Source organism: Aquarana catesbeiana, linkage group LG03 (assembly GCF_042186555.1).
Source record: "Aquarana catesbeiana isolate 2022-GZ linkage group LG03, ASM4218655v1, whole genome shotgun sequence".
Classification (NCBI taxonomy): Eukaryota; Metazoa; Chordata; class Amphibia; order Anura; family Ranidae; genus Aquarana; species Aquarana catesbeiana.
Genome location: NC_133326.1, coordinates 552,557,829 through 552,584,885, shown reverse-complemented (window position 1 = coordinate 552,584,885; position 27,057 = coordinate 552,557,829). Strand labels below are relative to the sequence as shown.

The following is a 27,057-nucleotide window of genomic DNA, read 5'->3' as shown; positions in this document are numbered from 1 at the left end:
CATTATATGGGAGGGTGGGAGAATTTGTAGTTTACAGTAGAAAACTTGGAAGCAAGATGACATTGTTTTGGAATTTCAGTTCAGCTTACAGGAATTGAAAAGGACACAGCATTTCTGGCGGAATAAACAAGTATTTTCTATACTTACTGGAAAATGTTCTTAGCCTGACAAAAGGAAAACTAATGCAGCCACTGTCTATGGGTTGGATTATATTACATGTTAGTTCTTGGGTTTACTGTAGATATGCATTAAAAATCCCCACCAAGATGTCCTGTGATGGGGATAAATTAACCCCTTCCCGCCGACCGTACGCATATATGCGTACTCGGCTTTCCGGGGTTATACCGGGATGATGCCCGCAGCTGCAGGAATCATCCCGGTACCGTTGTTTACAGCGGGCGATTGGCTACCCGTGTATAACAACCGATGCGGCTAAAAGCCGCTCGGCTGTTATGCGGGAGGGGACATCCCCCCCCTCCCGCCGCCTCCCGCCGCTGTTACCGGGCCTCCCGTGCGATCGGGAGGCCTGGTGTCCGTTCGGCTGCCTTCGGCGGCTGGGGGCGGACTGGAACGAAGCTGCGAGCGGCTTCGTTCCAGCCTTCTTGTTGTAAACGTGGAAGCGACGTCATGACGTCACTTCCCGTTTACTCGGCTGCCAATGGCGCCGAATTTAAAAAAGTACACAGTATTCAGAATCGCCATTTTTGGCGATCTGAATACTTTGAAGTGTAAAGGAGGGATGGGGGGTCTTTTAGACCCCCCATCCCTCCATAAAGAGTACCTGTCACCACATATTACTGTCACAAGGGATGTTTACATTGCTTGTGACAGCAATAAAAGTAAAAAAAAAAAAAGAAAAATTTTAAACACAATTTATAAAGTACAATAATAAATTAAATAAAAAAAAAAAAAAAAAAAAAATTTTAAAGTGCCCCTGTCCCCGCGAGCTCGCGCAGCGAAGAAAACGCATACGGAAGTCGCGCCCGCATATGTAAACGGTGTTCAAACCACACATGTGAGGTATCGCCGCGATCGTCAGAGCGAGAGCAATAATTCTAGCTCTAGACCTCCTCTGTAGCTCAAACCTGGTAACCGTAAAAAATTTTTAAAGCGTCGCCTATGGAAATTCAAAGGTACCGTAGTTCGTCGCCATTCCACGAGTGCGTGCAATTATAAAGGGTGACATGTTTGGTATCTATTTACTCGGCGTAACATCATCTTTCACATTATACAAAAAAATTGGGGTAACTTTACTGTTTGGATTTTTTAAAATTCATGAAAGTGTCACTTTTCCAAAAATTTGCGTTTTAAAACACTGCTGCACAAATACCGTGTGATAAAAAATATTGCAACAATCGCCATTTTATTCTCTAGATTCTCTGCTAAAAAAATATATATAATGTTTGGGGGTTCTAAGTAATTTTCTAGCAAAAAATATGGATTTTAACTTGTAAATACCAAATTTCAAAAATAGGCTTAGTCATGAAAGGGTTAAAAACTGCCCATTCCTTGAGAGCCGCCAGCTTTCACTTTGTGCGGCTGGTGCCTCTAAATCCCAGCTGTTACGTAGCATTTTAGTCCCACTTAAAAAAAAAAAAAGAAAAAAGGGTGGAGCCCTGATGTAGGGGGACCAGTGAGCCCCCAAAACAGAGTATCCCTAGCACATCAAATTCTCAAAATAGAGCCCTTTTGTTAGTTGCAAAGAAGCATAAGCAACATTTCAGAGCCCCTCATCAGCACCTTCTTCATACAGACAGTGACAATGGAAGTAAAAGCCAGAGTTCAATATACAGTAGCAAGAACCAATAGGAGACTCCTCCCAAACACTCAGTGGTTAGTACCTAATGCCTGGTACACACAGTGAGATAATCGGACGGATGATCGTCTGTTTTTTCTTTTTTTTTTTTTTTTTGCATGCTGATCTCATATTGAAAATTAAGAGTTTACTAAAGTTGTGAAAAGTCTCGTATGACACAATAAAAATTCGGAATTAATGTAATGTGTTTGTATTGTATTTTCGATTGGTCTGGTATAGTTTGAGAAAATTTTTTGCGCTTATCCAATCGTATACTATGAAATAACCCGCCGTGATCGGCTCTCGAAAGCTGTGTACTAAAGATCAGATTATTGTATGATTACTTCTAAAGAAGCGGTGTTTTTCATACAATTTTCTGATCGAGTATCCAAATAGTCCAGTTTGTGTCTCAAGGGCAAAGTCAAAATAAATAGTTCCAATAAACAAAATGATTGCCACATTATTATTGTGTGTATTTGGAGCCGATAGGCTGAAAGCCGGAAGTGTACCATCACAATTGCAACTGTCACTCAGCCCTGATAGGCTTACCATGTCGTTCAGGAGTTACAGAAATTGATCATAATGACATGTTCCACAAACTTCACACTTCTCATCCTGTTCTTGGACAATCAACATCTGCCTTGATACAGGCCATGGTGATTGGATTAAGGTGCCTTTGCTATCTGACAGGATAAAAATGCTAAGGTATATTCCTATCACTCATTGTAACTGTAGAAGTGATCTGGGTAAGCTATGTAATGTCTTTAACAATGTCCAGCAGAATGTGACAAACCTCTACAAGCTATACCATGACCTACAAAAATGAGAACATTTACTCTCATTTATTCTCAGAATGGTTTGTGCAATCCCTCTTATAATTCTACTTTCAGGGTACTATCACTTTGTTTCTTTTTTATATATGTTTGCTTAGTCTTTTGTGGAGCTGTCAAGGCTGAACTGAGCAACTGACAGGTTGTCTCCCAATGACCGAAAAAAAAAAACCCAGTAAAGTTTAGCTGCTAAGGACATTATGTTTTTTAGGTTGCGGTTTGTTGATGAAACTTATAAAGTGCTGACAGTTTCAGTGAGACAGAGTGATGGATCTCCCTGTGAGACTCTGTCACCCATGCCGCCTGCCTGGCACATTTTTACATAATGTCCCCATTCTGGGCAGGATGTGAAGAGATAGGGCTTTGGCTCAGTAAAGAAGTCCCATTTGGCATTGCTGCTCCATCACCAGTGAATATCACCTCCCCTGTAATATATGAAATGGTGCACACAGCTCTATTAATAGCTATACTCTTAAATTGAATGCTCTGAGCATCCGAGGACAAAAGATTATTATGGTTGAAGGAGAAGCAGAGGTTAGATTTTCTGCAGGATGGAAAATGAACAGCTTGTTTTTGTCAGAGTATAGCACAATGTGAGGGGAATTAATAAGGGACTCTGGTCACAAGAATAAAACCCACTCTTTTTTTTGTTTTGTCTATTTATTGAAAACACTTTTCGGGGCACATTAAAGTGGTTGTAAACCCTTACATATACCCAATAAAGGTGTTATCCTCAGGTATGCGCAGAGATAAAACAAATCTTCCTAAAAAAGTTGTATCTGTCTATCTGCAATCTTCTCTAATCTACATCCGTTCAAAGTGCTGAATTCATAAGTTTGTCTGAGAGTTTAGAAAAAAGGGGGCAGAGCTGAAGGCACATTTTTGGAGACCTCTGATAGCTGATTGGAGGGGAGGGACACACCCCCTTCACACATCACACAGGCATAGAGCTGAGGCTGTCAATCTGCTGGAGGTCCCTCCTCTGTCACCATTTTTCTCTGTGTCAGAAAAACTTGTTTTTCATGCTGATAGCAGAGGAACGCTTCAGCAGACAGAAATTACACTTCATGCTTTTAATTTAAACAGGTATACACTATCGAGGGATATGCTTTGTTCATTTTTCATGTCTGAGGTTTGCAACCACTTCAATAAAGCTGTAAATCTGACATTCACGAAACATTTTTTATGAGTGAAATTTACATGACTGATTCACTACCCTCGAATGTTTGTTGAAATTCAAATCCACTGCTTTATAAATATGAACCCTTAATGTGGTACGTAAGGAAAAATCATAATCTCAGGATCTTTGTAAATCTTATCTGTTACCTTTTATAGGTCTACAGACGTGGATTGCTCCTACGTTGCTAATCCTGTGAAGCTGAATTGTGACCTGTGGTCACATTGACTGATGATCTGTCCTAACCTCATTCTTGCATTCATCTGGAAGCCTTTGGTGTCACCCAATTCCACATGCTGTCTGGTATAGGACCAATCTCCACCCAGCCTGGCAACCAGTGCCTCCATTTAAAAATTGATAGAGCAGGAGATATCCTGTGTCCACAGTGCAGCAGGGCAGCCACTCAGCACGGGACCCAGAAGCTAGTGGTGGAGATTTACATAATTGCAGTGTCCACTACAGTGCTTATCAGTTTCTAAAGGGATCCCACATATATAAGCTATGCGTAGTTACATTGGTCCAAACTGGCCCAATATGACCCACTAGTGCCGACGGTCTGCACCTTTTCCCTCCACATCCATCTTTATGTCAGCCTGCATAGCAAGCTGCCTTGTGGAAAGCGGTCCGGCACTCTGACCGCAGCCGTTGCTACCAACTTCCTCCACCAGCACGCCATCCAGACCACACCGGCCAGCATGTCCACCGTTCGGTTCAGGACCCTCAGTGTAGAGGGATTATTGGTGCCCTCCAAGCTACACTGTTTCACCGTTGGACATCGGTAGCTCCTCATTGCTCCGGGAACCTCCAGTGACACCGTAGGCTCATTTAATCTTACCCTTTTTAATACATTACATGTATGCAGATTTTTGGTTTTAATGTCATGATGATTATTCATTAAACTTGTCCTGATTCACCATCATTACTTATAAGGAATAGTTTGCTTAACCCATTGCCTGCCATCCATGGTTTCTGCCAGTGCCATGTCCTTCTAATGTTACCCACTGAGCTCTGACGTTTTGTTTTGGAGCGTTATTTCAGTAATTCTAATAAAACAGTAAAACTCCATATTACATAGATTAATTACACACAGAGTGATATATTTCAAGTATTTATTTCTTTTAATTTTGATGATTATGGCTTACAGCTAGGGAAAACCCCAAATTCTGTATCTCAGAAAATTAGAATATTGTGAAAAAGGTCAATAGATTTACTAAAACCAATGCACACAGAATTTGGTGCAGCTGTGCAAAGTAGCCAATCAGCTTCTAGGTTTTATTTTCAAAGCTTAATTTAACAAGCTGAAGTAGAAGTTGTACTTTGTATAACTGCACCAGATTCTGTGTGCGCCAGTTTTTTGTTTTAAAGATATATTTATTGCATTTTTAAGGGACAAACACACATAAAAAAAAACCCATATACCTAACCTAATGTACATAAAAAAAACTGTGTACATACAAAATAAACATAATTTTGACAATTGTGACACACATCTCGTGGTTATTAATCATGCAATGTAACAGGGTTCTATACAACTTAACTCAGTCTAATAGAACATGTATTAATGCGGGATATCTTATCAGCATAAATGCACAGTAGTACATCCAATCATGGTGGTACAGGAGATAGTTAGGGGACTGGCCAACCATCTACCCCATATTTTATAAAAATATTTTACTTCTCTTTCGAATATCAAAAGTGAACTTATATGGGGGCAAAGAGTCATTGACCAATTTTAGCCATAGGGTTTGTGTTGGGCTCACTGATCCCTTCCATGTCAGTAAAAGGGACTTCCTTCCAAAAAAGTAAAGGATACGAAGCAGTCTCTTGGTCTGGGAAGAGATAGGTCGCCAAAGATGCCCAAAGGACAGTTTTTGGGATGAACAATATTTGGGAGACCCACCGCTGAAGATATAAAGGAGCCTATGTTCACCCAGAAATCCTGAACTATGGGACAGGTCCAAAAACAATGTAGGAAATCAGCAGTTTGACTGCATCCCCTGAAACACTCAGCTGAGGGAGACCACCCCATTTTATACATTCTAGCAGGAGTAAGGCTAGAGTGGTGGAAGACCTTAGGCTAAATAACCCGGTCTCTGGAGGAAATGAGAGGTCATAAACGTGTCACTAAACTCAGACCAGTCCTCCTCCATAAATGGTATATCCAGGAAAGCCCATTTTACCTAAGCAGCCCGAAATCTAGGGTTAGTGTCCGCTATGAGGGCAGAGTAATAAGTGGAGCTAAGCTTTGTAGGGTCTGGATTTCTTAATTTTTCCAGGGCTGGCATCTGGATAGGGTTATCTAAGAAGCCGAATTGCACATGTCTAGCATGTCTAAGCTGATAATGGTAACATAAATAGGTACGTGGCAAGTCAAAGTCTACATGCATTTGATAAAAAGAATTAAAGGGGTTGTAAACCCTCGTGTTTTTTCACCTTAATGCAGCCTATGCATTAAGGTGAAAAAACACCTGGCAGTGACTGGCCCCCCAGCCCCCCCCCATGTTACTTACCTGAGCCCTGGAACTTGACCCGGCGGGGACACACTGTCTCTCTGCCCGGGGTTCTCTGCTCTTGATTGGATAGATTGATAGCAGCGCAGCCATTGGCTCCCGCTGCTATGAATAAAAAACAATGATGCGGGGGGGCAGGGCCGAGTCATACATTTGGCGGCTACGGACGCCGAATGCTGGACTTGGGAGCGTGCCCACAAGGTAACCCCCTAGAGAGAGTGCTTCTCTTAGGGGGTTATCTGATGTGGGGAGGAGCCACGAAAGCTGCCAGGGGACCCCAGAAGACGAAGTTTGGGGCCACTCTGTGCAAAAGAGCTGCACAGTGGAGGTAAGTATATGTTTGTTATTTGAAAAAAAAAAAACAAACCCTTACAGTCACTTTAAAACTCTGTGGAGTATAAATGTGGCATAAATATTTAACCCCTTTAGAGGATCACCTTAAGGGATCGGGAATATAACTCCTTAACCACTTCCGGATCGGCTCACACTGATATACGTCGGCACTTTGAAGAGCGATATCATTGTTATGGCAGCATCTAGCTACCATAACCCCGGTATCCTCTTCTTCAGTGAGCTGTCCGGTTTCAGATAAAAGTGATCTCTGTGGCGGATTCGCCGCAAGATCAGTTTTACTGGTGTCGGGAGAGGTGTCCACCCCCCCGCCACTTACCGGAGCCGTCGGTAGCGGCGGAGGCAATCGGGTCCTCTCGGAGACGAGTGAGAGGAAGATGGCCCCCACCCGTCTCCATACCATTGCAGGTATGCAGGGCGGAAGCGACGTCAAAACGTCACTTCCGACCATAGCTCTTAACCACTTAACCGGCCCATAGCCAAATGACGGCTACAGGGCGGTTGTTTAACTCTGGGAGGGCGTCCAGGGACGTCCTCCCAGAATTCGGCTCTCGCGCGCCCCCTAGGGCGCGCACTCGAGAGCATCCGCATCACGGATCCCGGTAAATGACCACTGATCGCGTCACATGTAAACAAGCCGGCGTCATCTGATGACGCCGGTTCCTCTCCTCCCCTCCTGTTTACTGATCGGTACACTGTGAGCGGAGAGAGGGGGATGGATGGATGGCTGCAGCGTTGTGGGCTGCATCTGTAGTGCCCACAGCGCTGCACAGAGACATCCGGCCATCCATGCTCAGCCATCCCTCACTGCTCTGCAATGCCCCACAATACTCTGCCATACCCTGCAATGCCCCGAAATACCCCGCAATACTCTGCCATACCCTGCAATGCTCCGAAATACCCCGCAATACTCTGCCATACCCTGCAATGCCCCGAAATACCCCGCAATACTCTGCCATACCCTGCAATGCCCCGAAATACCTCGCAATACTTTGCCATACCCTGCAATACCCCGAAATATCCCGCAATACTCTGCAATACCCCACAATACCCAGCCATGCTCTGCAATACCCCGCAAAAATCTGCAATACTCTGCCATAACCCGCAATACTCTGCCATACCCAGCCATACTCTGCAATACCCAGCCATACTCTGCAATACTCGGTGATACCCAGCCATACTCTGCCATACCCAGTCATACTCGGCGATACTCTGCAATACCCAGCCATGCTCAGCCATGCTCAGCCATACCCAGCCTCTGTATGTGGCCAGGCTGTGGAAGTCTCACACATGTGGTATCGCCGTACTCAGGAGGAGTAGGAGAATCTATTCTGGGGTGTCATTTTTGGTATGTACATGCTATGTGTTAGAAATATTGTATAAATGGACAACTTTGTGTTAAAAAAAAAAAAGCATTTTAATCACTTCCCGCCTTCCGTCATACGACGTCCTTGACTTTGTGCGGGGATATCTGAATGATGGGTGCAGCTACAGGCATCATTCAGATATCAGCTTTTTCAGCCGGCGATTCCCTACACCATAAGAACGATCATAGCGGCTGTTACACTGCTTGATCGTTCTTACGGGAGGCGAGAGGGGATGTCCCCCCCTCCCGCCGCCCTCCGGTGCTTCTACCGACTCACCGCTACGATCAAAGCCAGGATCTTTTTTTTTTTTTTTTTTTCTTTATTTCAGGCACAGCCTAGAGGTGAGATGTGGGGTCTTATTGACCCCATATCTCACTGTAAAGAGGACCTGTCATGCCATATTCCTATTACAAGGGATGTTTACATTCCTTGTAATAGGAATAAAAGTGATCAAAAAAAATTTTTTGGGGAAAAAAGTGTCAAACTAAAATAAATAAAAATAAACAAAAAAAAAAAAAAAATTTTAAAGCGCCCCTGTCCGTGTGCTCGCATGCAGAAGCGAACGCATACGTAAGTCCCGCCCACATATGAAAACGGTGTTCAAACCACACATGTGAGATATGGCTGCAATCGGTAGAGCGAGAGCAATAATTTTGGCTCTAGACCTCCTCTGTAACTCAAAATTTGTAACCAGTAAAAAAATTTAAAGCGTCGCCTATGGGGATTTTTAAGTAGTGAAGTTTGGCGCCATTCCACAAGCGTGTGAAATTTTGAAAGGTGACATGTTAGGTATCTATTTACTCGGTGTAACTTCATCTTTCATATTATGCAAAAACATTGGGCTAACTTTACTGTTTTGTTTTTTTTTTTAAGCAAAAAACTGTTTTTTTTCCAAAAAAAATGCGTTCGAAAAATTGCTGCGCAAATATCATGCGAGATAAAAAGTTGCAATGACCGCTATTGTATTCTCTAGGGTCTTTGCTAAAAAAAAACATATATAATGTTTTGGGGTTCTATGTAATTTTCTAGCAAATAAATGATGATTTTTACATGTAGGAGAGAAATGTCAGAATTGGCCTGGGTGCTCCAGAACACCTGAAGGTGCTTCCCTGCATGTTGGGCCTCTGTATGTGGCCACGCTGTGTAAAAGTCTCACACATGTGGTATTGCCGTACTCGGGAGTAATAGTAGAATGTGTTTTGGGGTGTAATTTGTGGTATGCATATGCTGTGTGTGAGAAATAACCTGCTAATATGACAATTTTGTGAAAAAAAAAAAAACGAAAAAAAAAAAAACTTGATTTTGCAAAGAATTGTGGGAAAAAATGACAACTTCAAAAAACTCACCATGCATCTTTGTAAATACCTTGGAATGTCTTCTTTCGAAAAAGGGGTCATTTGGGGGGTATTTGTACTTTTCTGGCATGTTAGGGTCTCAAGAAATGAGATAGGCCATCAGTACTTCAGATGTGATCAATTTTCAGATATTGGCACCATAGCTTGTGGACGCTATAACTTTCACAAAGACCAAATAATATACACTAATTTGGGTTATTTTTACCAAAGATCTGTAGCGGTATAAATTTTGGCCAAAATATATGAAGAAAAATTACTAATTTTCAAAATTTTATAACAGAAACGAAGAAAAATGTATTTTTTTACAGATTTTTCGGTCTTTTTTCTTTTATAGCGCAAAAAATAAAGAACCCAGCGGTGATTAAATACCACCAAAAGAAAGCTCTATTTGTGTGAAAAAAAGGACAAAAATTTCATATAGATACAGTGTTGCATGACTGAGTAATTGTCATTCAAAATGTGAGAGCACCAAAAGCTGAAAATTGGTCTGGTTATTAAGGGGGTTTAAGTGCCCAGTGGTCAAGTGGTTAAAGAGACTTTTTTTTAAAATTACATTTAATTTATTTTAATTTTTTTTTTTTTTTTGCATTTTAGTGTAAATATGAGATCTGAGGTCTTTTTTGATCTCATATTTAAGAGGTCCTGTCATGCTTTTTTTTCTATTACAAGGGATGTTTACATTCCTTGTAATAGGAATAAAAGTGACACAATTTTTTTTTTTTTTTACAAGAACAGTGTCAAAATAGAAAGGTAAAATAAATCAAATAAAAATAAAAAAAATTTTAACGCACCTGTCCTGCCGAGCTCGCGCACAGAAGCGAACACGAACGCATACATGAGCAGCGCCCACAAATGAAAACGGTGTTCAAACCACATATGGAAGGTATCGCCGCGATCGGTAGAGCAAGAGCAATAATTCTAGCCCTAGACCTCCTCTGTAACTCAAAACATGCAACCTGTAGAATTTTTTAAACGTCGCCTATGGAGGTTTTTAAGAGTAAAAGTTTGTCGCCATTCCACGAGCGGGCGCATGACATGTTGGGTATCAATTTACTCAGCGTAACATTATCTTTCACAAGATGAAAAAAATTGGGCTTACTACTGTTGTCTTATTTTTTTTTAATTTAAAAAAGTGTATTTTTTCCTAAAAAAAAGTGTGCTCGTATAAGCACTGCGTAATTACGGTGTGACAGAAAGTATTGCAATGACCGCCATTTTATTCTCTAGGGTGTTAGAAAAAAAATATATAATGTTTGGGGGTTCTAAGTAATTTTCTAGCAAAAAACCTGTTTTTAACTTGTAAACACCAAATTTCAGAAAGAGGCTCGGTCCTTAAAGCGGAATTCCACACAAAAATGGAACTTCCGCTTTTCGAAACCCTCCCCCCCTCCGGTGTCACATTTGGCACCTTTCAGGGGGGAGGGGGGTGCAGATACCTGTCTAAGACAGGTATTTGCACCCACTTCCGGCATAGACTCCCATGGGAGTCTACGCCTCTTCCCGTCCCCACCGCGCTGTCTCCTGGGAACTCACAGCTCCCAGGAGAGAGCGGGGACCACTAGGGACGCGCAGCGCGACTCGCGCATGCGCAGTAGGGAACCGGGAAGTGAAGCCGCAACGCTTCACTTCCTCATTCCCTCACCTAGGATGGCGGCGGCAGCTGCCGAGAACCGAGCGGGTTCTCGGCGTCCCCTGCCGACATCGCTGGACCCTGGGACAGGTAAGTGGCCATGTATTAAAAGTCAGCAGCTGCAGTATTTGTAGCTGCTGGCTTTTAATATTTTTTTTTTTTGGCGGTGTGGGTGAACCCCCCGCTTTAAGTGGTTAAGGGTAGGGTTAAACCGCAAGTGATTATTGGGGGATGTTAACCAAGAGTCTTTGGAGATCTTTGCGACTACAGATTGAAATAGGGAGAGAGAGGTGCGTATGATTAACGTACCCGGACGGTTCAGTACACAACCTCTATAGATTACATTGTGGAGGATTTCTAATGAAGAGGCGAAAGCCCCCTCCGTAGTGGTACAGGTATTATTAGAAGTTGGATGCAGCCAGTTGAATATGAACCAGTTGGGAAGCCAGGTAATATAGACAGAAATTAGGAAAAGCCAGGCTTGTCAAATGGGACGAGAGTCTTTAGTATTTCAAGTGCTACTCTAAGAGGTCAACCATTCTATAGGAACGCAGTGCATATTGTATCAATATCTAAAACCAAGAAATCTTGCAAACTACCTAAAATCTGTAAATATGTAACGCCTCCTATCAGGACAGCTGCTAGCACTGATCACGTCCCATACGACTGTGCAAATGCAATATTTATAGGGGAAATGCTGCGATTTCTGGATGTAGGCATAAGTGTCTTGATGCAATGACACTAAATAAAAAATGTGTTGACGTGCAAACAAAGTCTTTTTACCATAGAGCATGTGATCACAGCATCACAAACCTTATAATCCACATATGTGTTGAAATGTATAAAGAGCCTCCGTGCTGGTAGAATAGATATATAAAGTGTTTTCGTGCAAACTCCAAAAAAATCATACAAAATAAAATCAAAAACTTTGTGTATCAAATATAGTGATCCAAATACATGCAAAAATATATATATATATTTAAAGTGATCCAGTGATCAAAAGTGCTAAGTGCACACACAATAAAATGTCAAAATTTCATATAAATAGTAAAATCATTAAATATTGAAGTCCATTCCAAAAAATATTCACAGCTTGTACTGGTGATAAAAAAACTTGTGTTCTTGTGTTCACTCAAGTGCTACCCCCTTATGTGTGTACGCTCACCTTAGAGCGTGTGGCCTCACAATTAAGTTCAGTCAAACCACGCTTGTGAAGCACCCCTAGGTTCAGTGTCAGTGATGGCGTCCTGGGCTGCTCAGTTCTGCTGCTTCCACACTCATGCAAAACATAAAGGGACTTGATAGTGTGATACCGTTTAATAAAATGATTTTATTAATAAACCATAACCCCTCTGTCAGGGTACTCACATTTGCTTGGTGCTTCAAGGCACCACTCTATAGAAAGCCAAACAAAATGCCAAAAAGGCGAAATAGTGTCTCCGTTATTAGACAGATCAGCTGTCTCCTGCTCCGTCCTGTCCCCTCCCCAACATGTGTGGATACAGGGATAAATCGTATCTTCCTCGGGGACTGTCACAGATAACTTTGTTTGCACGTCAACACATTTTTTATTTAGTGTCATTGCATCAAGGCACTTATGCTAACATCCATATAGCGCAGCATTTCCCATATACACATTGTATCAATATGTTTGGAATTGGCCATAACATAAAGCAGTTTGGGTAGATGAATCATTTTAATGACATTGGCCCTTCCCATGAGATCCAGGGGTAGATCCATTTTTACTTGTGCCTGCGACACAAATTGTGTTAGTAATATACAAAGATAAAGGTAGTTGAACTATAATACCCAAATATTATTATTATTATTATACAGGATTTATATAGCGCCAACAGTTTACGTAGCGCTTTACAACTTGAGGGTAGACAGTACAAATACAATACAATTTGATACAGTAGGAATCAGAGGGCCCTGCTCCTTAGAGCTTACAATATCTAAAGGAAGTTTAATCTAAAGGAAAAAGGATGGACTTGTCCCAGTTCACCCGGAACCCAGAAATTTCTCTAAAGATGTTAATTTCAGATGTTTTTTAATGCCGCGTACACACGATCGGACTTTACGGCAGACTTTGCCCGGCGGACGGGATTTCGTCAGACAATTCGATCGTGTGTGGGCTCCAGCGGACTTTGTTTTCTCAAAAGTTGGACGGACTTAGATTTGAAACATGTTTTAAATCAATTCGTCGAAATCGAGTCCGGTCGAAAAGTCCGCTCGTCTGTATGCTAGTTCGACGGCCAAAAAGCCGCGCTAGGGCAGCTATTGGCTGCTGGCTATGAACTTCCTTGTTTTAGTCCGGTTGTACGTCATCACGTACGAATTCGACGGACTTTGGTGGATTGTGTGTAGGCAAGTCCGTTCATTCAGAAAGTCCGTCGTAAAGTCAGTTGAAAAGTCCGCCGGGCAAAGTCTGCCGTAAAGTCCGACCTTGTGTATGTGGCATAAGAGTCATGGGGGTCAGCCGGGTATACTAAAGTGTCATCTGCATATAAAGAAATAAGTTCCTCTATAGCATCAATGGGGATGCCTCTATTTAAGGGGGAGCTACAAACCCTTATAGCAAGGGGTTCCTTAACTAGGGCAAATAGGAGGGGTGATAAAGGACACCCCTGCCTAGTGCCCCTGGTTATCGGGAAGGCTTTAGTAACATGGGAGTTAACATTAGTTAACCCTAATACGAGCCAATGGTGAAGCGTAGAGGAGTCGTAACCATGCTATGATACGAGGACCAAACCCGTATAGCTGTAGCACTCTAAATAGATAGGGCCACTCTAACTATCGAAAGCTTTGCATGTATCCAAAGACACAAGGACACGAGTGGGGGAGCAATCTGGATATTGCAAATTGTGGAACAGTCTACGAATATTCATCCTAGTGGATCGGCCGGGTAAAAAAAACACCTGGTCACTCCCAACCAATTTCGCAACTACTATATTAACCACTTCAGCGCCAGAAGGATTTGCCCCCTTAATGACCAGGCCATTTTTTGCGATACGGCACTGCGTTGCTTTAACTGACAATTGCGAGGTTTTGCAACGCTGTACCCAAACAATATAGACGCCCTTTTTTTCCCACAAATAGAGCTTTATTTTGGTGGTATTTGATCACCTCTGCGGTTTTTATTTTTTGCGATATAAACAAAAAAGAGCCACAATTTTGAAAAAAAAAAAACATTTCTTCCTCAGTTTAGAACGATATGTATTCTTCTACATATTATTGGTAAAAAAAAAAAAAAAATCGCAATAAGCCTATATTGATTCGTTTGTCCAAAAGTTATAGTGTCTACAAAATAGGGGATTTATTTATGGCATTTTTATTATAATTTTTCTTTTTACTAATAATAGTGGTGATATGCGATTTTTATTCTGACTGCGACATTGCAGCGGACAGATCGGACACTTTTGACACTTTTTTGGGACCATTGACATTTATACAGCGATCAGTGCTATAAATAGCCACTAATTACTGTATAAAGTCACTGGCAGGGAGGGGGTTAACACTAGGGGGCGATCAAGGGGTTAAATATGTGTCCTAGGGAGTGATTGTTCATACTTATTATGAAAAACAGATCTGTCTCCTCTTTCCTGACAGAATGGAGATCTGTCTGTTTACATTGACAGATCTCTGTTCTGTCTCTCTCAGGAGCGATCGCGGGGGCCTCGCCCCCTCGTGGTCTTAAAGCGGTCGACTTATAGCTACGGTGATTTGCCCAGGAGAGCCAACCTGCCACAGTATAACTGCGGCGGCTGGTCCTCTAGTGGATAAGACGGTTGGCCAGTACTTTAGCTAGGATCTTTACATCCACAATGATAAGGGATATCGGGCGATAGGAATTACCCTTGAGAGGATCTTTACAAGGTTTTAGTATCACAATAATTAGTGCCTCTCACATAGAGGGAGGGGGGGGATTCCAGCTTCCAGAGCCTTGTTATATGTATTGAGACGGAAGGGGCTTAAGAGATGGCGAAAGTGGGCATACCACTGAGCCGGGCAGCCGTCTAGGCCTGGTGTCTTATGTGGCGGCAGCTGTGAAATTGCAAGGGTGAGTTCCTCAAGAGAGGCGCATCCAGCTCCTCGCGGTCATGGTTTGACTAAAACGGGGAGAGCTACCTGTGCCAAATACTCCTCTAGCTGACCTTCAGAGTATTGAGTTCTGGTAGCATATAGGTCTTTGTAAAAAGATAGAAAAGCCTCTACTATATTCTGAGGGGTGTCGCTGATCCGACCTTGAGAGGTCAGGATCCAAAGGATAGCTATAGCAGTGCGGTCAGGTCTAGTCAGGTAGGCAAGTAAATGACCAGCCTTGTTACTATGTTCAAATGTCTTCTGGGTGACCTAAAGCATGCGTTTTATAGTAAGATCCAACAAGCGGAGCTCATAATCTCTATGTTTATGTAGCCACGGGATCAGGGTTTTCAACATAAGCGGCTTCTGCTACCACCATGGCATCCTCCAACTCCTCAGTACACCGTTGAGCATTCATACGTAATGCACCTGTAATTTGACATAAAAGTGCCTCTCAGCACAGCCTTAAGGGCTCCCATGCTGTAGAGGGTTCAGTAGTGCCTCGGTTTGTACTCTAGTATTCTACAATACCTTTCTTGCATGCGCCACCTCATCCTCCAGCCACTGAGGGTTCAGACCAGGGCTTGAATTCGGGAGGAGGTCCACAGAAAAAGGAGCATGGTCAGATACGCCCCTGGGTAGGTAAGATACTGTAGAGACAATAGGAAGTGTATCATCAGTAGTAAATGCCATATCTATGCGAGATATGGTGTGTAAGTGAATATTGACATACATCCGGATGCTTCCACTGCCAGATCTCTGATCCACTGTGAGACCATACACCTGAGCCCAATCCGTAAATGAGGGATAGGATCTGCCACCACCCCCCAAGCGGTCCAGTGCATGGTTGAGGACAGCATTAAAGTCCCCCACGTAAAGTAAGGGACCAGGGTATCTCGATAAAAATAAAAGGGTTAATTTTAGAGAGTAGATCTGGGGAAAATGGAGGGGAGACATAAACGTTAACTAGTGTAAAGACTACGGAGATAATCCGTAGTTTGAGTATAACATCTCCCTTCTGAGCCTGTTTTGACCAGCAGAACCTCTGCCGGGAGGAACTTTGCTAATAAAATAGAAACCCCCCCGGGAGTAGGTAATGTGAGTGGCATGGTACAAAGTAGCCAGCCAGCGCCGTTTAAGGGACAGTAATTTCGCATTGGTAAGATGTGTCTCCTGAAGACAAATAATATGGGGCTTATGTTTCTTTAAAAAGGAAAAGACCAAGGACCGCTTCTGGGGTGAGTTCAAACCTCTAGTATTCCAAGAGATTATTTTTAACGACTTAGACACAGAAAACCAGTCAGGGTATAATAGACACAATGAGGATCTTGGATAGAAGTATGACGTTGCAGATCATACCGCTCATAACATGCACAAATGAGAACCTGCAAAGTTAATGATAGAAAAGTAAGGAAATAAACATAAATAAACTAGAAAAAAACCCAAAAATCCAGCCGTGCTCAGCAACAAAAACGTAAGGAGGGCCAGAAAAAACCCCATCCATGCCACCCTTCTCAACCATCCCACCTTTCTCAACCATCCCAAATACAGTGAGCCTAGGATCCTGCAACAAAAACCCCCCCAACAATCTGCAGTTAAGGTTACAAATAACCCCTGGCCTCACTACTAATTAGTATGGGGGAGGTAGTAAGTCCAGAGAGGCTCATAGGAAAGCATTAGGTTTCGCCATCATGGATAATTCTCAGCTTTACAGGGAAGAGCATAGCATATTGCAGGCCTTCAGTGCTCAGACGGTCTTTCACTGCTGCAAAGGAGATATGTTGGCGCTGATCCTCAGTGGAGAAGTCAGGATATATGGATATATTATTGCCATTAAATTTGAGCAGCCCTATTTCCCTAGCAAGATGTAGGATAGTGACTTTGTTTTGGAAATTGAGGATCCGTGCAATCAGGGAGCATGGAGGGGCCCCCGAGGGAGGGGAATGCGGAAGGGTGCGATGTGCCCACTTAATAACAAAGGCATGTGAAAGCGCATCAGCCCCAAAGACAGCATGCAGCCAGAAATGGGGAAACCATTCAGTGTGGGATCCCTCAGAGTGCTCTGGGAATCCTAAAAAGCGGAGATTATTCCTGCGGGAACGGTTCTCCAGGTCATACAATTTGGCTTTGAGGGTCACCAGTTCATACGTGGCAGTGTGCATTGTGGCAGATAAGGGGTGCGCAGTGTCCTCCAGAGAACTAATGTGTTACTCAGCCGCCCCTGTTCTCTCCCGCAGGTTTTGCACATCTTGTTTTAGCAGGGAAAAATCAATATGGATAGTTTCTATTTGGGCTGTGAGGGAAGCTTTGCAATCCTGTATAGTCAGCATGATTTGTGCTAGTGTAGGCTCTGCCAGAGAAGGGTCAGAAGTAGAGGTTGACCGATATATCGGCCGGCCGATGTATCAGCCGATATTTGGTGTTTTTTACTTAATCGGCATCGGCAGATTGTGCGATTATAACTTCAGCGTGACTTGCAAATGACTTCTGTAATAGAAGTCAATGCAAGTTGCCAAACTTTTCTGTGGAGAGAATTCTCTCCTCCTCTGGGCAGCCTGCCAAATCTGATAAGAAGAAACATTGTATCTCTTCTTGGTTCTTTTATCAATGAGCTGAACTCTGTGTGTAGAAGTTCTCAGTTTAACCATTTAAAGACTAAATCTTTTCTGACACTTGTTGCTTAGGCCCCTTTCACACTGGGGCGGTTTGCAGGCATTATTGCGCTAAAAATAGCGCCTGCAAACCGACCTAAAACTGCCGCTGCTGTTTCTCCAGTGTGAAAGCCCGAGGGCTTTCACTCTGAAGCTGTGCGCTGGCAGGAGAGAAAAAAAACTCCTGCAAACAGCATCTTTGGAGCGGTGTATTCACCGCTCCTAAACCGCTCCTGTCCATTGAAATCAATGGGGCAGCGCGGCTATAACGCGGCTGTAGCGGCGTTATGCGAGCGGTTTTAACCCTTTTTCGGCCGCCAGCGGGGGTTAAAACCACACTGCTAGCAGCCGAATACCGCTGCAAAAACTACGGTAAAGCGGTGCTAAAAATGGCGCCGTTTTACCGCCGACGCCCCCACCGCCCCAGTGTGAAAGGGGCCTAACAGGTAAAAATCCTCTATTTTCTGCTAGAAAATCACTTAGAACCCCCAAACATTATATATATATTTTTTTTTTGCAGAGACCCTAGGGAATAAAATGGTGGTTGTTGCAATATTTTATGTCACACGGTATTTGCGTAGCGGTTTTTCAAACGCAATTTTTTTTTTTTTAAATACACGAATGAATTAAAAAAAACCCAAAAAACTAAGCAGTAAAGTTAGCCCATTTTTTTCGTCCAAAAGTTTTGATTACCTATTTTTGTGTATTTAATATTTAAGATATAGTTTTTTTTTTTTTTTGTTATCTAAATTCTACATACAAGTGAACTGATTGGAGGTTTGTTTTGTTTAATAAATGTTTAAATGTAAAAAATTTTCTGTATCACTTATTACTTAGGGCTGCTTTCACACTGGAGTGGGCATGCGTTGACGGTAAAACGCTGCTAGTTTTAGTGGCATTTTAGCGGCGCTATTCGGCTGCTAGCGGGGCGCTTATAACCCAGGTAGCAGTCGAGGAAGGGGTTAAATGGGCAGGAGTGGTGGAGCAGTGGTATACACTGCTCCAAAGATGCCGCTTGCAAGACTTCTTTTTTAACATCCTGCCAGCGCATCGCCTCAGTGCGAAAGCACTCGGGCTTTCACACTGAGACTGCAGGGTAGCCGTTTTGCAGGCACTTTACAGGCGCTTTTTTTAGCCCAAAAGCGCCTGAAAAACGCCCCAGTGTGAAAGGGGTGTAACTGTTAGATTTTATGAGATGAAGGGTTAAAAAAAAAAAAAATCGGCCAAATATATCGTCCCCAAAAAAATCAGCATCATATCGGCCATCGGCCACTGCGATTTCTAAATATCGGCATCGGCCAGAGAAAAACCCATATCGGTCGACCTCTAGTCAGAAGCATGGCTGTTCTCTGAACAGGGAGGGGAGTCCTGGGGCAAAAGAAGATCAAGCAGGGTAGAAAAGGCAGCAGGAATAGTCACTCACCCCAGGAGTAGAGATCTGTGCTGAGGAGACAGAAGGCTGCAGCGTGGCTTCAGGCATGGTTGAGGGACTGGTGCCATCTTGTCTGCAGAACCTAGCCAATTGTTCTGCCACGGACTGGGTTGCAGGTGGCATGTATTTTACCATCATTCCTGTGCTGGAATATTCCCACAACCATAAGGAAATACACGGTACCTTTAGGTAGAATATTGTACACCGGATGCCTTCAGGATGATTGTATAGAGCCGGAGCCATAGGTCTAAGCAGCCGCTTGCTCTGACATCAAGCCACGCCCCTGTGTGCACCAGTTTTAGTAAAATCTCCCACCATGGTGTCACACTCTAATCCGCTAATTAACTCAAAACACCTGTAAAGCTTTCCTGAGCATTTAAGTCTGGTTCAGTAGATTACACAATCATGGGGAAAACTGCTGAATTGACAGTTGTCCACAAGTCATTGCTAAAGAAGCTTGCTGTTCAGTGCTGTATCCAAGTATATTAATGGAATGTTGAGTGAAAGGAAAAAGTGTGAAAGAAAAAGGTTCACAAGCAACAGGGATAACCGCAGCCTTGATAGGATTGTGAAGCAAAGGCCATTCAAGAATTTGGGGGAGATTCACAAGGAGTGGACTACGGCTGGTGTCAGTGCTTCAAGAGCCACCACACGCAGACGTATCCAGGACATGGGCTACAGCTGTTGCATTCCTTGTGTTGCCACTCCTAAACCAAAGACAACATCAGAAGCGTCTTACCTGGGTTAAGGATAGAAAGGACTGGGCTGTTCTTCAGTGGTCCAAAATCCTCTTTTCGGATGAAAGTACACTTTGCATTTTATTTGGAAATCAAAGTCCCAGAGTCTGGAGGAAGAGTGGAGAGGTACAGAATTGAAGTTGTATGAGGTGCAGTGTAAAGTTTACACAGTCAGTGATGATTTGGGGAGCCATGCCATCTGCTGGTGTTGGTCCACTGTGTTTTATCAAGTAAAAAGTCAGCGCAGCCCTCTACCAGGAAGTTATAGAGCACTTTATGCTTCCCTCTGCTGACCAGCTTTATGTACACTGTAGATGCTGATTTCATTATTCAGCAGGACTTGACACCTGCCCACACTGCCAAAAATACCAATACCTGGTTTAATGATCATGGTATCACTGTGCTTCATTGGCCAGCAAACTGGCCTGACCTAAACCCCATAGAGAATGTGTAGGGTATTGTCAAGAGGAAGATGAGACACCAGACCCAACAATGCAGATGAGCTGAAGGCCGCTATCAAAGCATCCTGGGCTTCCATAACACCTTAGCAGTGCCACAGGCTGATCGCCTTCATGCCACACCGTATTGATGCAGTAATTCATGCAAAAGGAGCCTTGACCAAGTACTGTATTGAGTGCATACTATACTGTACATGGACATACTTTTCAGTAAGACATCATTTCTGTAATAAAAATCCTTTTTTTTTTTTTTTTTATTGGTCTTATGTAGTATTCTAATTTTCTGAGATACTGAATTTTGGCTTTTCACTAGCTGTAAGCCAAAATCATCAAAAATAAAATAAAAAAATGCTTGAAATATATCACTCTGTGTGTAATGAATCTATATAATATATATGAGTTTTTTTAATTGAATTACTGAAATAAATTAACTTTTTAATGATATTCTTTTTGATCTCCGGGCAGCATGCTCTCAGTATTAGACTGAGAACACTCCGGCCTGACTAACTTACCATGCTATTCTTCCCTTTTTGGGTTTACATAACGCTATGCTATTGACATGTACTTCTAGTATCTGTATTTAAAAAAGCATGCTTTTTTTTTTTTTTTTTTTTTTTTTTTTTTTTTTACAACATAACTGGATTAAAGTGTTTTTATGAAGATCAGAAATATTTTCACTGTAGAAATTGCTGTTTTGGATCCAATGACAGACATGTGATCAAATGACTTGGCGTTTGGCCATGTGATCTTCACTAACTTTACAACTTTAACTTTTAAAATGTGACATTATTAAAATATACTCTTTTTAAAGGGAAGATGCTGTGACAGTCATCAGCTGCCCCTGCCAAGGTTCCCATCCAGTAGCAGGGGCTGCATTACTCTTGAATCCCATGACAGCTAGTCATGTGACCAAAAACCTAGGCTGTTAACTCTCATAGCCGTGGTTCCTTTTCAGCATTGGAACCCACCATTGCCCAAAGTTCAGAGTCTGCTAGTTCGTGGGCAGACAAGTCATTGTGCATGATGCAGGATGGGTGTGTTCTGCCCTGGAACTAGCATTCCTTCTGGGAGTCAGACATTGATCGCTTCCAGTGCTGATGAAGATCCTTGTTTATAACAGGTAATGGCTGTCCTAACAAGGTCAAGTTTTTGTTTTCCTAATGTAAAAGGGTCATGATGCCAAGCATTAATGGGTCAGTACAGAGTAAATCCTTTAAAACAAGTAGACATACATTTCACCTCTGCCTTTGTTGTGTCTACAGAACGCATGTGTCAATGATGAGGTTCGGCGCTTGGGTACGATGCAGCTGATTAACGATCGCTGCATGGAGATGCAGAAAAAAAAGCATGGTAGGTGGTGTTCCATGACCAATAAACTGCTTTCAAGTACAAATAGACAATCCATACCAATATTTTTTTTTTAAATTCATCATTCAAGAGAAAAAAACAATTCAGAAGGCATACATGCACAATGTATTGCAATCATGTCAAACAATACATTATGAGGTATCGGTACAGAGTAGGGTGAATACCCACATTTCTTAACTGTAAGTTGTACCATCCACCTGAATATGGTGAGTAGCAAAGCTGTGTAAATATCAGGACATGATGGACAGACACACAAATCATTTGATGGGTAAAACCGGAACCTTTAGAAGTTTATTCACGTTTGTGTTTTAGTTGTTTTCATGAAGTTTGGCTTTAATCTGATCTTTTTGTAAACCAAGTCAGGCAGGTCTTCAGAAGATCCTCAATTGTAAAGTGAGTAGCTCTGTTTCCTGAAGTCTCTGGTTGATGTATTATCAGTCATATCCCAATTTGCAAGACAAATCTGAATGTGATGTGTGATTGTGAGACTTTATATTGACACATTGGGGTGGATATCTATATATAATATAATTTTTTTTTTTTTTTTTTTTCAGTAGCAGCAGTGCATATACTGATCTAAAAAATAAACCTAGGTTTATACTAAAACAGGCAGTATAGTTCTATGAAGTGTGAAGAATGAATTAAACCATGAAACAGGCTGACTCTTCTACAGCTCCTAGCCTGTGATGATATCTGACAAACCCAGATTGCTACATCTCTTCACTCTGCCCGAGTGGTCAGATTTCTTATTGACCTGGGAAATTCACTTTATTGCTCTCTTCATGGGGAAATTGTAACATAGATCTGCATCATTGGATCTTCTTATTGGATATTTTGTTTTATACTTCTGTAAAACTTCCAAATAAAACTTTTGTAAATAAAAAAGGCTGCAGCAATATTTTGGGAGTCTTGTTAATAACGGTACTACAGTTTTAGTTTTGGGAGAATTGAGCTTTTCATTCTAACTCATTCTGTTTACACAAGACTTTAAAGCAACTCTGTTGCCATGAATGTCACTCTTCAAAAGAAGATGAACAAACCAGTCCAGAGGCTGGTGACAAGAGAAAGCAAAAAAGTACTCTTGCGCACAGGTGTGTTGGCTAGAAAGTCCCAAGGGTTCAAGAAGGACTATGGATTTCGGCCTTGCTGCTCTCAGAGGATGGGATTGTCCTAGTACTAAACGAAAAGAAAAAAGAGAGCGCACCAGCCTAGTGCATTATCCTTGACAGATTTATTTAATTAAAAGCAAAATAAAAACTACTCACAAAGGTCGAAGAAAAATTCGCATAGCAATGGCGCAGAGGCAATTATTTCAGTGGTAGTTTTCCAGGTCCCAGGAAGGAGGCATACGGACTACTGCTGGCTAGCAGTAGTCCGTATGCCTCCTTCCTGGGACCTGGAAAACTGCTACCACTGAAATAATTGCCTCTGCGCCATTGCTATGCGAATTTTTCTTCGACCTTTGTGAGTAGTTTTTATTTTGCTTTTAATTAATTAAATAAATCTGTCAAGGATAATGCACTAGGCTGGTGCGCTCTCTTTTTTCTTTTCGTTCAGAGGCTGGTGACTCCTGTCTTGAATCCCTTGCAGAGCTACTACAAGCAGTGTATCTTCAGTATTCAGCTACTTTTGGGTGTGTTGGATGCTGTGTCCACCACAGCACACTTTGGTTCCACTATGCCTACTGCTATGCCACTCCACTAATATGACTTTACAGTGCCTTGCACAAGTATTTGGAATTAACATGGATTGTTTGAGGATTTGCATCATTTAATTTTACAGAACATGCCCACAACTTTGAAGATTTTTTTTTATTTTTATTGTGAAGCAAACAACAAATAGGACAAAATAACAGAAAAAGTAAATTTGCATAATTATTCACCCCCCTAAGGTCAATACTTTGCAGAGCCACCTTTTGCGGCTATCACAGCTCCAAGTCGCTTTGGATAAGTCTCTATGAGCTTGCCACATCTCACCACCATTCCTCCTTGCAAAACTGCTCCAGCTTCTTCAAGTTGGATGGTTTGCGCTTGTGAACAGCAATCTTTAAATCTGAACACAGATTTTCTATTGGATTGAGGTCTGGGCTTTGACTAGGACATTCCAACACATTTACATGTTTCCCCTTAAACTACTCAAGTGTTGCTTTAGCAGTATGTTTGGGGTCTGTGTCCTGCTGGAAGGTGAACCTCCATCCTAGCCTCAAATCACACACAGAGTGGTACAGGTTTTGCTCTAGTATATCCCTGTATTTAGCACCATCCATCTTTCCCTCAACTCTGACCAGTTTCCCAGTCCTGACTGCTGAAAAACATCCCCACAGCATGATGCTGCCACCACCATGTTTCACTGTGGGGATGGTGTTCTTTGGGTGATGTAATGTGTTGGGTTTGCGCCAGACATAGCCTTTTCTTTGATGGCCAAAAAGTTCCATTTTAGTCTCATCAAACAGAGCACCTTCCTCCATACATTTTGGGACTCTCCCACATGCCTGTTTGCAAACTCAAAACGTGCCATTTTGTTTTTTGCTTAAAGTAAGGACTTACTTCTGGCCACTCTGTCCTAAAGCCCAACTCTATGGAGCGTACGGCTTATTGTCATCTTGTGTACAGAAACTCCAGTCTCTGCTGTGGAACTCTGCAGCTCCTCCAGGGTTAACTTGGGTCTTTGTGCTGCCTCTCTGATTAATGCCCTCCTTGTCTGGTCTGTGAGTTTTGGTGAGCGGCTGTCTCTTGGAAGGTTTGCTGTTGTGCCATGTTCTTTCCATTTGGTTATGATAGATGTGATGGTACTCCTAGGGATCATCAAAGATTTGGATATTTTTTTATAACCTAACCCTGACTTGTACTTCTCAACAACATTGTCCCTTACTTGTTTGAAGAGTTCCTTGGTCTTCATGGCAGTGTTTGGTTAGTGGTGCCTCTTGCAGCCTCTGGGGCCTTTCAAAAAGGTGTGTATATGTAATGACACTTAGATTGCACACAGGTGGACATCATTTCACTAATTATGTGACTTCTGAAGGTGATTGGTTGCACTAGAGCTTTTTAAAGGGGTGAATACATACGCACATGCCAATTATCAGTTTTTTATTTCTGAAAAATAGTTTTATGTATATATTTTTCTAATTTTACTTCACCAACTTAGACTATTGTGTTCTGATCCATCTAATATAATTCAGATCAAAAAAACATTGAACTAAAGGCTGTAATGTAACAAAATAGGTAAAAAGCCAAGGGGATGAATACTTTTGCAAGGCACTGTAATAATGTAGCAGCCAGCAGATGGAACCACAGAGTGCAGATGAACCAGGCATCTGAGAGACCTTGAATGTGCAAGAATTTCTGGCCATTCCAGCTGTGCAAGAGAGTATAAATGGGAATTGTCATCTGTCAAACTCTGGGTAAGGAGTAGTAATCTTTTTTTTTGGGGGAGTAATTTTTTTTTTTTCTTTTTAGCCAGTGTCTGTTTAACCACCTCAATACAGGGCACTTTTACCCCCTTCCTGCCCAGGCCATTTTTCAGCCTTCAGCACTTTTGCACTTTGAATGACAATTGCGCAGTCATGCTACACTGTACTCAAATAATTTTTAATCATTTTCTTCACACAAACAGATTTCTTTTGGTGGTATTTAATCACTGCTTTTTTTTTGTATTTATTTACAAAGACTGAAAATTAAAAAAAAAAAAAAAAAGTTTTTCTTAGTTTCTGTCTGTAAATAAGTAATTTTTTCTCCTTCACTGATGTGCACTGAGGAGGCAGCACTTATGGGCACTGATGAGGAGGCACTATTATGGAGCACTGATAGGCGGCACTGATAGGCAGCACGGATGGGAATAGATGGGCAGCACTAATGAGCAGGCACTGATGGGCACTAAAAGGCAGCACTGACTGGCACCAGTAATGGGCACTGATTTGTGTCACGGATGGGCACTGATTGGTGGCACTCATGGGCATTGATTGGTGGAACTTCTGGGCTTTATTGTAATCAGGGCACTGATGATCAGTGCCCTGATTACATCACCTGTTCCCCCCTGCGAGAAGATTCCGCTAATTGGTTCTCCTCACGGCACACTGTGTGAGGTGATGAGAGCCGATTACCGGCACTTCCTGTATTTACATGTGACCGGCTGTGATTGGACACAGCCGATCACATGGTTAAAGAGCCACGTCAGAGATCGGGGTCGCGCAGTACCCTAGCAGTTTGGCAGGGGCGCGGCTGTTCGGGTGGACCATCATATCACGTTCACCTAGAACGAGAGCCGCACAGTCCCTCTGTCATTTGAAGGTGGGCTGGCGGCAAGTGGTTTCAACACGGTCACTTAGCTTCTTCAGGGGAAAGTGACATCTCCTGATAGCCTCTCCCCCTGTGCTATAGTCATGAATGTACCGTTCTGTCTTCTCGCTCCATTACTCCAAGGAAGCATGGTTTCCTGATAAGAGGAAACATCGCTCTTCCTTATATGATGTTGCTCAGGCCTAAGTGGTCATTTGCCAATACCGAGCACTTTCAGATGGCGGGACCACTGATGTCATCCAGCTGATATCAGGTGGACGCTTGTTGAGTCTTACAGCAGGGAGGAAGTGTGGATGGGTGTGTATATCCCGGTAGGGGTGGGCTATCAGGAGGCTCTGTCACTTCAGCTCAAATGGGCAACTTATAGTGTCTATTCTACTCTTCGTATTTTTGTTTCCAATAATTTTCTTTTGAGAAAAATTCAAGGAATAAAAGTACAAATAAAACATTGCAAAGTAATGTATGAAAACATACAGGGCCACATGCCTCCACAAGCATACATATAAAGAACACATAAAGATAGAGTAACGGACTGCTATAGTCATGGTTTCGATAAATCTAGCTGTGTACACGGTAAAGGCGTTGTATAGCCTTGGTATATGACAGGTCAAGCACACCAATAATCAAAACGACTTTACTGAACTAAATAGCAAAAATGCTAAGGCTCGATGTGTCGTCTACAATTAAATAACAAAATGAGGTATCAAAGTTAAATCTAGGTTCAAAAGCTGTATCCGAAGTCCCCAACAACCTTCGGGGGGGGGGGGCTTGTAGCCCAAGTGGTAGAAGTGGGCCCCCCATTAACTCACATGGGGACATCTCACTTCCAAAGGAAAGGACAGGCAGGAGAACAAAGAGGAAAGGGAAAAAAGATGTAAGAAAATACCTACCAACCCTCCTTACCCTGAACACCGTCTAAACAGAGGTAATCCGAGCATCACCCGTCAGATTTTGGGTCCAAGGGCTCTAGGATTTACTCTTCATATTTTTATATTTAAAACTCAGGTTTGTGTTGTAT

The 27,057-nt window shown here is 42.4% G+C and overlaps 1 protein-coding gene across 5 annotated transcripts in view; it reads left to right on the top strand.

The window, feature by feature from the left end:
- DDX11 (DEAD/H-box helicase 11) overlaps positions 1–27,057 on the top strand; it is a 226,642-nt gene that overhangs the window by 100,468 nt on the left and 99,117 nt on the right. For all 5 annotated transcript variants that reach the window (XM_073621668.1, XM_073621667.1, XM_073621669.1 and 2 more), the window contains one exon: positions 21,639–21,726. In XM_073621668.1, the coding sequence (XP_073477769.1) occupies positions 21,639–21,726 (88 nt within the window). The remainder of the gene's footprint in view (positions 1–21,638; positions 21,727–27,057) is intronic.